Source organism: Caenorhabditis remanei, chromosome II, assembly GCF_010183535.1.
Source record: "Caenorhabditis remanei strain PX506 chromosome II, whole genome shotgun sequence".
Taxonomy (NCBI): Eukaryota; Metazoa; Nematoda; class Chromadorea; order Rhabditida; family Rhabditidae; genus Caenorhabditis; species Caenorhabditis remanei.
In genome coordinates, this window is record NC_071329.1 from 4,397,886 (window position 1) to 4,412,350 (window position 14,465).

Genomic DNA, 14,465 nt, shown 5'->3' on the forward strand with positions numbered 1-14,465 from the left:
CAAACAATTCATGCAGCCGGTGGTTTTCTGGAATCTTCTGATGAAGTAAGTTATGATCGACATGGCCCGCACCACTCTCTAATATAGCGTGATTTGAACTAACTAGGAAAGGTCATGGAGTCAGTGTGGAGATATATGACTTATATCGTTGGAAAGCTGGGAAAACACATATTCCGAATATACATTCAGTGCTTGCCCTCGAGGCCTGGTATTCGAGTAAGACAAGGTCAAAGTTTGGACCCCTGGGCACCTCTCTAGCTGGCGGAAAATAGAGCGGAATTCTGTTCTATTAAAATGAATACGGTATTTATCCTGCGCAGTTTCTGCAAACGCGCATTACCGTAATCTTTATAAAAAGTAATACTTTTAATTTTAGCAACTCAAACCTGACTAATTCCAGATCGGAAAATGGGAAGCTGACTATGAGCAATTGGTCGAAAACTTTCTGAACAAGTTGTTTTCTTCCCTGGTCGGTCAAGCAGATATGAATAGTGAAGAATTGAAGAAGGTGTGGATATATTCTTTTTGATAATTGAGTAAAATATTTTCAGATCGGAAAAGATGACATGAGTACTGCTAATGATCTTCAAACAACTCAAACAATCCATGCAGCCGGTGATTCTCTGGAATCTTCTGATGAAGTAAGTTATGATCTACATGGCTGGCACCACTCTCTAATAGAGCGTGATTTGAACTAAATAGGAAAGATCATGGAGTCAGTGTGGAGATATGGCACATGACCTATATCGTTGGAAAACTGGGAAAATACTGATTCCAAATATACATTCAGTGTTTGCCCTTGAGGCCTAGTATTCGAGAAACACCAGGTCAAAGTTTGGATCCCTGGTCACCTCTCTAACTGGTTGAAAATAGAACGGAATTCTGTTCTATTAAAATGAATACGGTATTTCTCCTGCGCAGTCTCCGCTACCGTAATCTTTAGAAAAATTAATATTTTTAACTTTGTGAATCGAAGCCGATAAGTTCCAGATCAAAAAGTTGGAAGGTGAGCAATTCGTTGAAAACTTTCTGAACAAGTTGTTTTCTTCCCTGGTCGGTCAAGCAGATATGAATAGTGAAGAATTGGAGAAGGTGTGGATATATTCTTTTTGACAATTGAGTAAAATATTTTCAGATAGGAAAAGATGACATGAGTACTTCTAATGGTCTTCAAACAACTCAAAAAATCCCTGCAGCCGGTGATTCTCTGGAATCTTATGATAAAGTAAGTGATGATTCCGGGTGGAAAATAGGGCGGAATTCAGTTCTATAATAAAGAATTCGGCATTTATCCTGCGCAGTTTCTGCAACGCGCAATACCGTAATCTTTATAAAAAGTAATACTTTTAACTTTGTGAATCGAACCTGACAAATTCCAGATCGAAAAATGGCAAGCTGAGCAATTAGTTGAAAACTTTTGGAATAAGTTGTTACCCGGCGTTCTTCCCTGCTCGGTCAACCAACAACGCCTGAATGATGATGATTACCCGAAGTCAGGAAGCATGTTCGATGTATTGAATATGAATAAAGATTACGACGAGGACGGCAAAGATATGGAATAATTGTATATCAAATAAAACTCGAGAACTGTATTGAAATATTTTTTCATTATTTTCCAGTGTTTTCCACTACAGTACCCCCTGATTACTTCTTCTTTGTTAGTACCGACGACCCAATACCCAACGTAGCATTCATCTTATTTTTTTAATGAATTCAAATTGTTTCTAGTTGTTTTCTTTTTTTTGAAATTTCTACCGGGATTCAGGAAAAGAAGAATGAAAATTATGGAAGTTTTCAAACGTTTTCCAACGCGCCGAAGGCACGCCAGACTTAAACTTTCTATATTATGCGTATATTACCCCATCTACCATCAATCTTTACAAACTTAAGGAATTTCAAATTCCCGCCTCTCTAGGGAATGTTCTAATAGTAAGGTACTTCTGAACACGCTTATTCTGAATATGTGATCCAATTTTGCAGAACGCTTCACTGAACTGAGATATATGCATTTTAAGTCATTTCTAGTGCAGAAATCGCATTTTTCAAGAGCCTGAAAATCAATCTTAGACTCAATTTTTCTAATTTTTTCTGTGTAATATGTGTGAATAAAGGTTGAAAAAGCACAGAAGTGCCTTATAGGATATGAAATAATTTGGAAGGCCAAGTTACGTCTGGAACATTCCTTAGTCAGAAATCTCATTACCACAGAGCTCTTCTGGCAAATCTCGGTAAAATCTCTCCCGATAATGTTTGATGTATTAATCTTACTCTTCCCGAAATTACTCATATATCACACGTGTTTAGTCCCCCTCGGGCATCCCTTTTCACTCGGTGTAGCTATGGAAACAATCATCCTTTTTAATTTCACCTCTTTTCCTCATTTCTACTATCCTTGGAGTGAGTAGAAATGTCGTCTCTACTCTGCTGTGACAAGTCTAATGAAGATGAATGGAATGCAATCATTCAAGGAGGTGATCTTTTTAAGATGTAAGTTTATAGTCCTCCCTTGACTCCTTAATCAACCAAATTTTCTTTCAGAATCAAGTTGGAAACCACTTCCAAGGAAGCTAAAGCATTTGTTATGGGCTTTGGGTTAACTGCATCTGATATCAAAGTCATATCTTGCAATGGAAGAACTGAGGTGGATGTAACACTATACGGTAGAATGTTCGCTTTCCAGTTGGTCAAGACGGAGGATAGAAAGAAAACTGGACTACTTTTGTGAGTCTATAATACACTGCGGGACATAAATATGGAGCCACTTTAATTTTTCATTTTTTTAGAAAAATTTTGTCGTTTTCAAAAATTCTTTGAATGCGAATAATGTACTTTCTTGGTCTCAAAAGCGATACATTTGTTGAAATTTTGAAAGATTTTGGGTTTTTGAAAGTTTTGAAAAAAGTGTGAAAAAAGGCTTATTTCTATGGGACATAAGTATGGAGCCACCCCTGAAAAAAGGAAAAACCGCAGAAGACGTTGTCTAAAAACCTTGAAATCGTACTCTCCGTCCAAAATTTAGTTGTTTAGAGATATTTCTCCAACAATTTCAGTGAAAAACTTTTGAGAAAAACTAGAATTTCGGGAAAATTTCGAGACTTTTCATTTTTTGTATATATTTTGTGAACAAGTCATTTCTAGCAAATTATTTTTGTTAAAATCTAATTAGAAACTCTTGATTGTTTGTTTAGAATTGCTTTTGTAGAGACATTGAACGTTTTGTTGAATCTACGTGACTTCAAACTCAAAGAATAAGTCATATTTCGAAATTGAGGCTACACTTTCGCTTATATTCTCCGAACTTCACCTTTTCAACTAAATTTTTTTGCAGATCAAAACAAATTTGGGTTTTTTGTTTCAGTTATCAACATCCAGAATTAACTGACTGACCTCTAGACTGCCGAAAAAGCCCTAAAACCGAATTTTTGAGCATTGTGATGAGTGAAATTCATGAACCAATTTAAAACGTATCTATTGTGGAATTATGGTCGCAAGTTGAAACGAATTCTTATTTGTGTGCGTATTGCTTCTCATTCTAGAAATTTTCCAAGCCGTTGCGACAGTTTCCACCAACTTATAGATTACAGCACCTTACAAATGAATGAAAATTGACGTTGGCGCTATTTTCGGCAGTCTAGAGGTCAGTCAGTTAATTCTGGATGTTGATAACTGAAACAAAAAACCCAAATTTGTTTTGATCTGCAAAAAAAATTTAGTTGAAAAGGTGAAGTTCGGAGAATATAAGCGAAAGTGTAGCCTCAATTTCGAAATATGACTTATTCTTTGAGTTTGAAGTCACGTAGATTCAACAAAACGTTCAATGTCTCTACAAAAGCAATTCTAAACAAACAATCAAGAGTTTCTAATTAGATTTTAACAAAAATAATTTGCTAGAAATGACTTGTTCACAAAATATATACAAAAAATGAAAAGTCTCGAAATTTTCCCGAAATTCTAGTTTTTCTCAAAAGTTTTTCACTGAAATTGTTGGAGAAATATCTCTAAACAACTAAATTTTGGACGGAGAGTACGATTTCAAGGTTTTTAGACAACGTCTTCTGCGGTTTTTCCTTTTTTCAGGGGTGGCTCCATACTTATGTCCCATAGAAATAAGCCTTTTTTCACACTTTTTTCAAAACTTTCAAAAACCCAAAATCTTTCAAAATTTCAACAAATGTATCGCTTTTGAGACCAAGAAAGTACATTATTCGCATTCAAAGAATTTTTGAAAACGACAAAATTTTTCTAAAAAAATGAAAAATTAAAGTGGCTCCATATTTATGTCCCGCAGTGTACTAACCCCCGTAGGTAGAGACCGCAACATTTTTTTCAAACTCAATTTTCCATTAATATTTCCATCCTGGCCTGTTCTTCAGGTATATCGAAGTACATTCCCAAAATTTTTCCCGAAAATATTCACACTCTCCGAAGTTACAGGACCTTTTAGTCAGCCATGGTTTCTACTGAATTCTCTTGGAGAATTCTTTTGTTTTTTTGACCACGCAAAAATATTTTCCATTTTCACGTTCAGTCAGTCAAATTTTTGCAAAAATTGGGAAAGTCCGAACCAGAAACCCTTTGATTAAAAACCCAGCGTGTTACCCATTGAACTAAATGAGCACAAATGTGACGCTGAAAATAGGAGAATATATTATTGACGTGATTTTTTTTAAATTCAAGAGAATTTTATGAAGGATTTTCAGCATATTTCGAGATAAAACATCAAATATCTAAAGTTCTACAATACGGATTTTTTAATTTCTAAGTGGGTCTACATCGAAATTCTGCGTAGATTCTGATTCCGTCAAGAAACGATGCGAGTCTGACTTGCATTAACCTGAATTGACGGAAAAACTACTTTTCTTTTTGAATCTGTTGTCTTCGGACACCGAAAAAACCACATTTTAAGAATCAACGGCTTTCCAAATTTTGGCCCCAGGTACCTGAAGAGATTTCCGAAAACAATATGTCAGAAAATATATAGGTAATCACTGTAAATTTTTTGAAGTGATGCCTCGAAGTTCAGCTGGCTCCCAAAAAAATTCTACAACACGAAAATTGAATTTTCTTTCAAAACCTATTAGAGTATGTCCAGAACTACTAGAAACAGTATAAAAACCATGCGAGTCTGACCTACAACGATCTCAACGTGACATTTTTCTGAAAAAAGCGAAACGTTTTTTGAGTTTTCTGAGAAAATTAAACATTTGGGTGAAACGAAAGTCTGTTCATTGAATTCTACGTACTCGATTACATAGGGGTAAAAAATTTTCATTCTGTTTTAGCGTACTGGGCTCTCAGGGCAGACCGTCAAACATTCTGATAATCTCCCCATGACGTCCCAAGAGAAGAAAATGAAAAACTCCGCCCACGTTCATTGCGGTCCCTACCCGTAGGTCATTTATATGAAATTCCAGAGCCACTCGCGACCCGTCCGTCTGTGACTTCCTCTACTTTGACTATTACAATGGTCTCACTGGACTCATTCATTATCTCAAGAAGCTTCTCAACCATCCACATATGTTCCGAATGAGATACGACCACAATCCAGTTCCTATGAATGCTGAATCGGTTGTGAGAAGTTCTGGATTGACTGCATCGGATATTGAAGTGAAATTTGGAGAGAACCGGGGAACTGAAGTGGCGATCAAGTTGGAGGAGAAGAAGTTTGTGTTCAAGATGACCAAGGCGGAGTTGAAGAGTCAAGAGGGAACGATTATGTGAGTTTAAGATTCAATAAACGTATTGACTATAATAGAGCCGGAAAATGCTGTCCTTAAGAAGTTTAGGGGATGTGCTCCCAAACAAATTAGAACGCCCGTTTCAAAACCGGACACTAATCAGTGCCGTCTAGACAATAGTTAAATATCAAAGACACCAAACCAAAATTTGATGGTTTTTGAAGAATGGTCTTAAGTTGCTCGTCACACTTTGGCGATTTGCCGCACACTTTTTTGCACAACCGTTTCCTTACGTTTTTTTTCGAGAGGGGCCGAGACACGCCGCTTTTTGAAGAAGATGTCATATTGAAGACGTAGCACGCCAGGCGGTCCGGATTAGGAGCGTCACTGCTTCGTGAAATGATGATGCTCTGATGACATTTAGAAGAAATACAGTAATGATGGTTATTTATCTTCATTTTCGAAAAGAGTATATAAAACCTTTTAGTAGGAGCCTGATCCATTTCTGGAGCAATTGCTTCAAGTTTTTGTCATAAACCAAAATCTCCCAAAAAAATTATCCATTGTAGTTGAGTCTTTCACTTTAGGCACAAAATGACTTGTCTAGCTTGCAAGTCAAAACGTTAGCCTGATCATGAGGTCATGAGAGAATATTGGGTTTACTGACTCCAGTGACCTTTTCCGTTATACCATACTGTAAAAACTGTAATAGAAGCTCATGCGCCTCTATCTTTCAACCTTCAACTTGCTTCTAAGGCCTGAAAACCTCAAAAACCTACACTAACATTATAACCTGCTAAAATCATATATTTACTTATTCTAGGTCAACCATGGACCCGCTCATCTGCAACTTCCTCTATTCCGACAACAACTTCTGGACCGCGCTATCCGGTCTCACCCGTTTTCTCATGGACCGCCTCAATATCCCCCGCTTGTACGGCATCCGATTCGACGACCCCAATCGCGACATTTGTGACCTCTCCAATCTTCCTGACGCCTTCAAAGCCACTCGAATGAATATTGGGAAGCCAACAGTCACAAAAGAGGAGCTCGACTTTCTCAACTTCAAATTCGACCGGTTCGACGTGTTGTGCTTCCATACCGTACCACCGGAGGACTACAAAAAGTTTCCGTTTAGACATCAAAATGTTTGTGTGAACATTGACCTACCTCTGTCTTGGGTTCACTTGGCGGATATGGCATTCAAGGATTTAGATCTGTGGTGGTCCAATCTATCCGGGTCGGAGCTCAACAAGTTTATCAAGCACTGGCTTGCAAGTGACAAGCAAACTCCCATGGAATCCATCTATATCCATGACTTCAAGGGTGTAGAGGACCTCTTCGAAGATCTCCCTGTCTACCCCTGGGATCCCAATAGCAGATCGAAAAACTTCAATTATTGCGATCGGATTGCTATCAATTGTGCGAAAGGATTTGATCTACTGAGGGATGATGGAACACTGGCGACCATCGGGTATGGGAGTCTCTACTGTATATTTCTGGTCTGGAAGAGAAGATTCCCAGACACTTCTCAGCTGTCGAAACACATGACAATCTGTAATCCGACTGAAATGGGGATTTTTTTCTAGTCCCTGTAAGACTCGTATGGTACAGTAACCTATACTGTGGGTATTCAAAGATCAATTCTGAAATCTTGAGAAAAACTACACTAACCATAGCTTGAGTACCTACAGTACTACCAATTTTTATTGTATGGGGTACTGTACTTCATAGACCCACAACCATTGAAACCATGCTCGAGTCTTACAGAGACTTACTATAAGTTATATATTGTATCTATTCAATAATTTATCTGCCTGTCATTAATAAAGTTATAATTAAAGCGATGTAATTTTTTGAGAAGACTTTGGGAAACCAGCAGACTTGCAGGTGGGTCGAGTCCTACCACGAAAGCTACAGTATCCCGTTGAAACTCAGTGACTCATCCTAACAGTTCAGGCTCCTTTAGGTATGCTAGCTTGATCAACATGCTCAATTTACATCAGAAACTTACATATGAACGCTGAACAATTATCACAATTGCGCTCTAGCGAAATCTTCAAAACTCGGTAACTTGTTGGTACCATACTTGTCACGGGCCGGGCCGGGCCGGGCCGGGCCGGGCCCGCTAAAAAAATCTTCCGGCCCGGCCCGGCCCGGGCTGGCCCGGCCCGGCCCGTTCGGCCCGTCAAAATATTGAAAAAAAAATTTTTCGTCGTTTTCCCATTGTTTTTTCGTTTACTACTTCATGGCAAACATATTATTGATTAGAAATTATAAAAAGACAACAAGTGAAAACGGAAATTGTCAGAATAAGTTATTTTGTCACTATAAACTTTGAGCCTCTCAAAGTCTCTGTGATAATCAGCCGATGATCAGAATCAGGATCAAGAACTTGCTGGAGGCTTCTGAAAGTAGTCTTATCGAATCCCCCGACCTCGATTTAGTATAAACCGAAGAAAATATTTAATTTCCAAGACTTTTAATTCTATTTTTCAAAAATAATTTTGTGCTGCGGGCCCTGCGGGCCGGCCCGGGCCCTGAAATTTTCAGCGGGCCCGGCCCGTGATTTGACAAGTATGGTTGGTACAGATATACAGTACTGGCCATAAACAATGCGACAGTTGCAGTTTTTAGTTGAAAATGGTCAACTTTATAAGTGTGAGACGGCCTCCCAGATAGTTTCACAATATTGATTGTGTATGGAGTGTATAGATCATGAATAGAGCTTCATTTTTGTAGTTGACAACTTTTCTGTACGAACACATCCTAAGAAGTTATCAATCGTCAAAAAAATTTCTCTCAATTGTTGCCTTTTTTTCAGTGTTAAAAAAGGCATTTTTGAGATGTATATACAGACTGTCTGTAACTTCTTAGGATGTGCTCGTACTAAAAATTGTCAACTACAAAAATGAATCTCAACTTGTGATCTATACGCTCCAAAAAACAATCGATATTGTGAGACCATCAGGAAGGGAGGCCGTGTCATACTCACAAAGTTTACCATTTACAACTAAAAACTGCAAGCGTCGCATTCTTTATAGACAGTACTGTATCATTTCTGAATCCTTTCTCTGTTTTTTTTATCAACAAATCCCCAATACCATCAACCATTCTAAAAACACCCACTCGTGTTGTATACTCACGTTATAAGTCCCCTTGGGCATCCATTCGGTAACTATGGAAACAATCGCCACTTCTTCTAATTTCACTTCTTCCGACTCTTCACATGCCATTTCTAATTCTCTCGGAGCAACTAGAAATGCCGTCTCTCCGATGTATCAAATCGATTTCTAAACAAGAAAAATGGAACGCCATTATTCGAGAAGATGACCTTTTTGAGATGTAAGACGTCTACTTAATGCCTTCAAACAACCAAGTTTTTAGAATCAAACTGGCTCATACCTCTGAAAAAATTGGAGCGTTGGTGAAGGAGGCTAAATTGACTGCAACCGATATCGAAGTCAAATTTGAAGCGGATGGAGACACTGTGGTGATAATAAGGTTCATGGGAAGAAAGTTTATGTTCAAGTTGGTCAAGACGGAGGATCGGAAGGAGATCGGGATGATAATGTAAGTTTTTTTCTCCATCTAGTAGGATTAGGCACCTAAACCCCTCGATTACGGTTAACTTCTATGAAAATCGGTCCAGAGTTAGACCCAGCGTGAGTTAAGGTCACAGGAATAAGTTTTGCTGAAACTTCCAGAGAGTACTGAGAGCTCAAAGAAGTCACTGACCCAAAACCCGCATTCTGCTCAACTCTGAAGTTGTAAAATATTATAACAAAAAGTACCTATTCTTAAGTGAAAAATGTTCTGAGCAATACACACCTAGAAAACAGCGGCAGTTCTTGATAGTACTGGAGAGGCTTAGCCCCATATGTTAACCATACAGATTCCTATTTGACCACAAGATGCAATTATCGTATTTATTGCCAAAACCTATGACACTTTTTGACTTTAATTTTCATTAAATCAATATGTCCTTTATTCCAGCAAAACTCACGCCCCTCTCACGTGCAACTTCCTCTACTTCAACTTCTGGAATGGTCTCACCGGACTCACTCGTTACCTGATGAACCTTCTCAATATCCCCCGTTTGTACAGTATCCGCTTCAACGATGTCAACCGAGACATTCGCTCCCTCATTGATCTACCAGACGCCTTCAAAGCCACTCGGTTCTACATTGAGAAAGCTACAGTAAAACCAGAGGAGTTGGATTTTGTCAATGAGAATTTCAAGAGTATCCAGCTTATGTGCTTTGATGCATGGCCACCAGAGGGATACGAGTCATTCCCTTTGGAATATGACAACGTGGCGCTGAAAAGTGATTTCAAGTGGAACTTTGAACACATGGCGAATATGAAATTCAAGCATCTCACCATGTACAATGGAGAGGTGTCTGGAAAAGAGCTCAACAAATTAATCAAGCATTGGCTTTCCCTTGACGATGAACCAAGTCACCTGGAGTCCATCGCAATTTATAACTTCCACGGTCAAGAGAATCTCTTCGAAGGGTTATCTGTCTACCCATGGGATCAACACAGTCGAACAAAAGACTACAATCACCATAGTGGCTTTGATATCGATTGTTCTCAAGGCTTCGAACTACTCCGTGAAGACGATACACTGGCGACTATTGGGTGTGGAGATCATTACTGTTTCTTCTTGGTTTGGAATGAGCGGATCCACAAGATTCCTAGAATGACACCGATGTACAAGGTCTGTGCGGACCGTATCAGATAGTTTTATACTATTTGGAGATCTGCAACTGACTATTTCGAAATTCGTTTCTCATAAACTTCCATTTTTCCGTATTCTAACAACTTCGATGCGTAATTTCATTAACATTTTCTGAATCCCAGAATTTTTGATTATTGAGAATAAAGCATGGTTTATACATAGTTGTGAAATGAAACGTTGCAAAGTGTGGTGTTCTAATTTACACATTTTTTTGGCCTATCAGGAATATTGTGGTCTCCAACTCTTCCGGAACATTCTTCCTTGTTTTCATTTTCTCATTTTCATCAAATAAACTTACACACCGCCCTTAATCCAGATACTTCCTCCATTTTGGCTTCTCGGTAACTATGGGGATAATCCCCTTCTAATTAAGCCGTTTCTCTCATTTTGACTCTTTTCTCTTCCGTTTATATTTCACTTTTCTCAAATTACTAATCTCTTCTCCTGTGCTTGCTTTTTGAAATGCTTTAAAAAGAATCAGAGGGATCGAATAATTCAAGAATATGGAAGAAATGCAAAATCACTGCAAATGAGACTTGACTGAAAACTGGGAAATGAGTCACAAGTTAATGATAACCTTAGATATCCAAGTAGTGGTGATGGCCTAGAAAACCAATTGTGCAACAACTAGGCCATGTTCTCTACTATCACTTTATTACGGAGATTTATTTATTTTGCACATTTTTTTCATATAAATTTAACAATTTTTTTCCAATTTCAGAAAAAAAGTTAATCCAACTCAAAGTATTATTCAAGCCCTTTGACGTGGCATACACCCGACAAGTCTCGCTGCTTTCACCATTCCATCTCTCATTCCAGCAAGTGTCGAGAGGGTTACGGTACTTGGCTTCTTTCCAATCACTCCCTTTGCACGCATCTCGAGACAAGACTCCAGGTCTTCGCATACTTCTTCGGAGAGCTCGTTGAGCACGCGACGCATTTCTTTCTGAAAATGGGAGGGAGTAAGGGACTCGGTGCTGGCCGAACTGTCTGTTTCTTTTGGAATTCTAAGCCTTTTTCAGTGTTGATAGACTGCGATAAATTTCAAAAGTAAGTATGTGTAATTGACCGGAGCTTTCTGCTTTTTAGACTGAAAAGTTACGTTTCTGGATTTTTTAGGGATTTTAAGTGTCATCATAAGTTTAAAAACGATATAGCGTAAAATAGAACCGCCCGGATTAGTCTGGTACGAATAAGAACTGCTCCTGAATCAAAACCGATCAAAATAGAACACCCGTATCAGACTTGCAGCGGGCCGGGCCAATTTATTATTTTATCCCAATCAGCACGGCTTTCAGTACAAATATATGAAATTTAGAATTAAAATGTTTTTTTCGAAAATGTCGAAACTTTGGCTCCGGGACAATTCGCAACGAGACGTTTCGCAGCTTTGCATTCAACAGTCTCAATTTGCCCGGTTTTTCAGTGACAATTTGACTTTTTCAGATAATTAATTGTTTGAGAAGTCAACTATAATCTTTTTTATGGTTTTCATAAAGGGGATTACAAAAAATTTTGTCCAAAAACCAAAAAAAAATTTTTTTTGAAAAAGTTTAAATTTGCTTTTTTTAATAGAACTAGCCGTAAAACCAATCTTTAAAAGCTCAGAAAATGACAAAAATTGCAACTTCTATGAAAAAAAAACAAATTTAAACTTTTCAAAAAAAATTTTTTTTTTGGTTTTTTGCGAAATATCTCGCTGCGAAATGACTAGCTGCGAAATGTCTCGTTGCGGAATGTCCCGGAGCAGAAACTTTGACTATATTTATAAATATCGATAAAAACTCGAAGGTACACAGGTCTGGCCCGTATCAGAACTGCTACATATCAGAACCGACTAAAAGGTTATTTCATGAAGACCATTAAATCTACATTTGACAGTTTTGATTTGTACCAGTTCTGATTCAGGCGGTTCTACTATTATCCACTCACATGACACTTTGTGAAATGCAACAACCAATCAATCCTCTCATCACAAATCGTCGATCTATCCACATTGAATCTCAATAATTTCTCCACATCGGCCATCTCGACATCCAAAAAATAAATGTAAACCCGAATCTTTGTCCTCAACTCTTTCAACAATTCATCCGCACCCTCATAGAGACGATTCGCATCGTTCGCAAAGTCCAACACCAAATCCACTATCAATGAAAGCTGTAAAATGTTTAATTATCTTGGAATAATTTCCGCGCTATTAGACAAACCTTTTTACACAAATCCGATTCCGTGTTTGCAATTTCTCTCCGTGTAATAATTCGTTCATGTGGTGTCGGGGTGTCCGTGGGTTTCTGGAGTGGCTGGATGACGTCATTACTTTGTGACCATTCATCGGCAATTAAAGTGTTGCATGAGTGACGGTCTTCCTCCTGGAATAGAAAATTGTGGCCTAGGTTTCTCTAGGCCACCTACCTGCGAATAATCCACGGATGGCAATGAGACTTCCGAGTGATGGTGAGAGACCAACGAGTTCTGGGATGGACTCTCAGCACGGTATAGAGTGGTCTTCTCGCCGAGTCTTCGGATCATTGTCTGGAATTATGGAATCATTGGAAATTACAAAAAAGAAGCTGTGAATGAGTAAATGGCGATTGAGGATGGACATTTTCATTGCGGGAGAGAAAGAGATATAAATCTAGCGGGAGAGAAGAGTGACCTTATTTTGGAAGTGACAAAACGAGCGGTTGTCTCTTTTTGTTTTTTATTTAGTGGGTCAGAGGGGCTAATCCCAGAATATCAAACTTTGAACGTTTATAATACCATGGATATGTACAAAGTTATATAGATAGAAAAGGAGCGGAAAGTGCCTAAAATTAAACTTTTTTTAAAGTTAGATTTTGTAAAAAGGTCCAAGTAGAAGAAGCAAAAGTCATGAAGAACCATTAATAATTTTTCTGGTTTTAGTCTAATTTTTGGCTTTTACAATGGAAACAAATGTATGCGATTTCTCAAATTTTCATGATTTTCGAAAATTTCACATAAAACTTATGAAACGTGATTATTCATACTGACTGTTAATTAAATACAACGAAAACTCTACAAAAAAAAATGTCCCAAAGTTTCAGGTCAATCCGACCTGTTTGAAAAAAGTTATGGCCGAAAAACTATTGCGGAAGGAGACACTGTAAATAATCATAAACTTTGATAATTAACCGTGAAATATCATATCAAGAACATTTTTTTTAAACAAATTTTTTTTAACACGAAGTTTAGAAATCGGGGCTTTTCAATTGAATGAGTGACACCTTTTTATAAAAAAGTTAAGTTCATTATTGGTTTTGAAATTACCCAGTTTCAAAATAACTCAATTTTTAAACAAGATTAAGACATTTTAAAAACATAATTTTGAAAAATATATCTTCCTAATTACGCGGATACAATAAGACTTCGAAAAATAAACAGTTTTAAAAAAAAACATTAGCCACATAATTTTTTTGCAGAGTTAGGAAAGTTAAAGTTCAGAAAACTGGAATTTATTTTGAGCTTTGGTGGAAGAGTATTTGAGCAGCCGTGGAGTCCTCTCGGACATTTCGGCTCAATTCCTCGTTTCCCCGTATTCAGTCCTCCTTTAAGGGAAAACTTAGCTGTGTTGCTTGAAATTTTATAAAATTCACAGGTTTTATTTTAGTTTTTCGGTTTTTTAAAGAAAAACTTACTATTAGCAAAATTTTTGTCATCTTCTATCATTAAACTCTACGCCCCTGTTGAAAAAATTGAAAAAAAAACCGAGACTAGATGAAACCTCAGTTAATTTTCTGAAGGGACGGACAATTCCAGAGTGCTACCAAAAATTTAATAAATGGGATTTGATAAAACGAATGAATATCATCCATATGATATGAAATAAAAAAGAAGAAAGCGCTGTCCTTTATCTCTCCATCTCCAGGAATGTCCATTCATAAAAATCTCGTTCCGCATGATTTTCCTTATCAATTTAGTCGTCGTCATTTCTTTTCTCTTTATCTTTTCCATCCATTTGAAAAATCCTGAATTCTGCTATTGTTAGCCAATTCCGTTGGAATAGATATATCTATTGATGAATG

General features: G+C 37.6%; 3 protein-coding genes across 3 annotated transcripts; 2 read left to right on the forward strand and 1 right to left on the reverse strand.

Annotated features, from left to right (window-relative positions):
* Positions 1 to 2,407: 2,407 nt before the first annotated feature.
* On the forward strand, positions 2,408 to 7,267 carry GCK72_004490 (uncharacterized protein; the record flags this gene model as incomplete). The annotated part of the gene is made up of 4 exons (XM_003100982.2): positions 2,408 to 2,487; positions 2,539 to 2,721; positions 5,415 to 5,717; positions 6,502 to 7,267. 4 exons carry the CDS (start codon positions 2,408 to 2,410, stop codon positions 7,265 to 7,267), a joined length of 1,332 nt encoding a protein of 443 aa, XP_003101030.2.
* Positions 7,268 to 8,907: 1,640 nt separating this feature from the next.
* GCK72_004491 (uncharacterized protein) lies at positions 8,908 to 10,425 on the forward strand (the record flags this gene model as incomplete). The annotated part of the gene is made up of 3 exons (XM_053724708.1): positions 8,908 to 9,023; positions 9,066 to 9,251; positions 9,675 to 10,425. 3 exons carry the CDS (start codon positions 8,908 to 8,910, stop codon positions 10,423 to 10,425), a joined length of 1,053 nt encoding a protein of 350 aa, XP_053588902.1.
* A 748-nt stretch (positions 10,426 to 11,173) lies between these two features.
* GCK72_004492 (uncharacterized protein) lies at positions 11,174 to 12,951 on the reverse strand (the record flags this gene model as incomplete). The annotated part of the gene is made up of 4 exons (XM_003100995.2): positions 11,174 to 11,368; positions 12,355 to 12,579; positions 12,630 to 12,791; positions 12,835 to 12,951. 4 exons carry the CDS (start codon positions 12,949 to 12,951, stop codon positions 11,174 to 11,176), a joined length of 699 nt encoding a protein of 232 aa, XP_003101043.2.
* Positions 12,952 to 14,465: the final 1,514 nt, after the last annotated feature.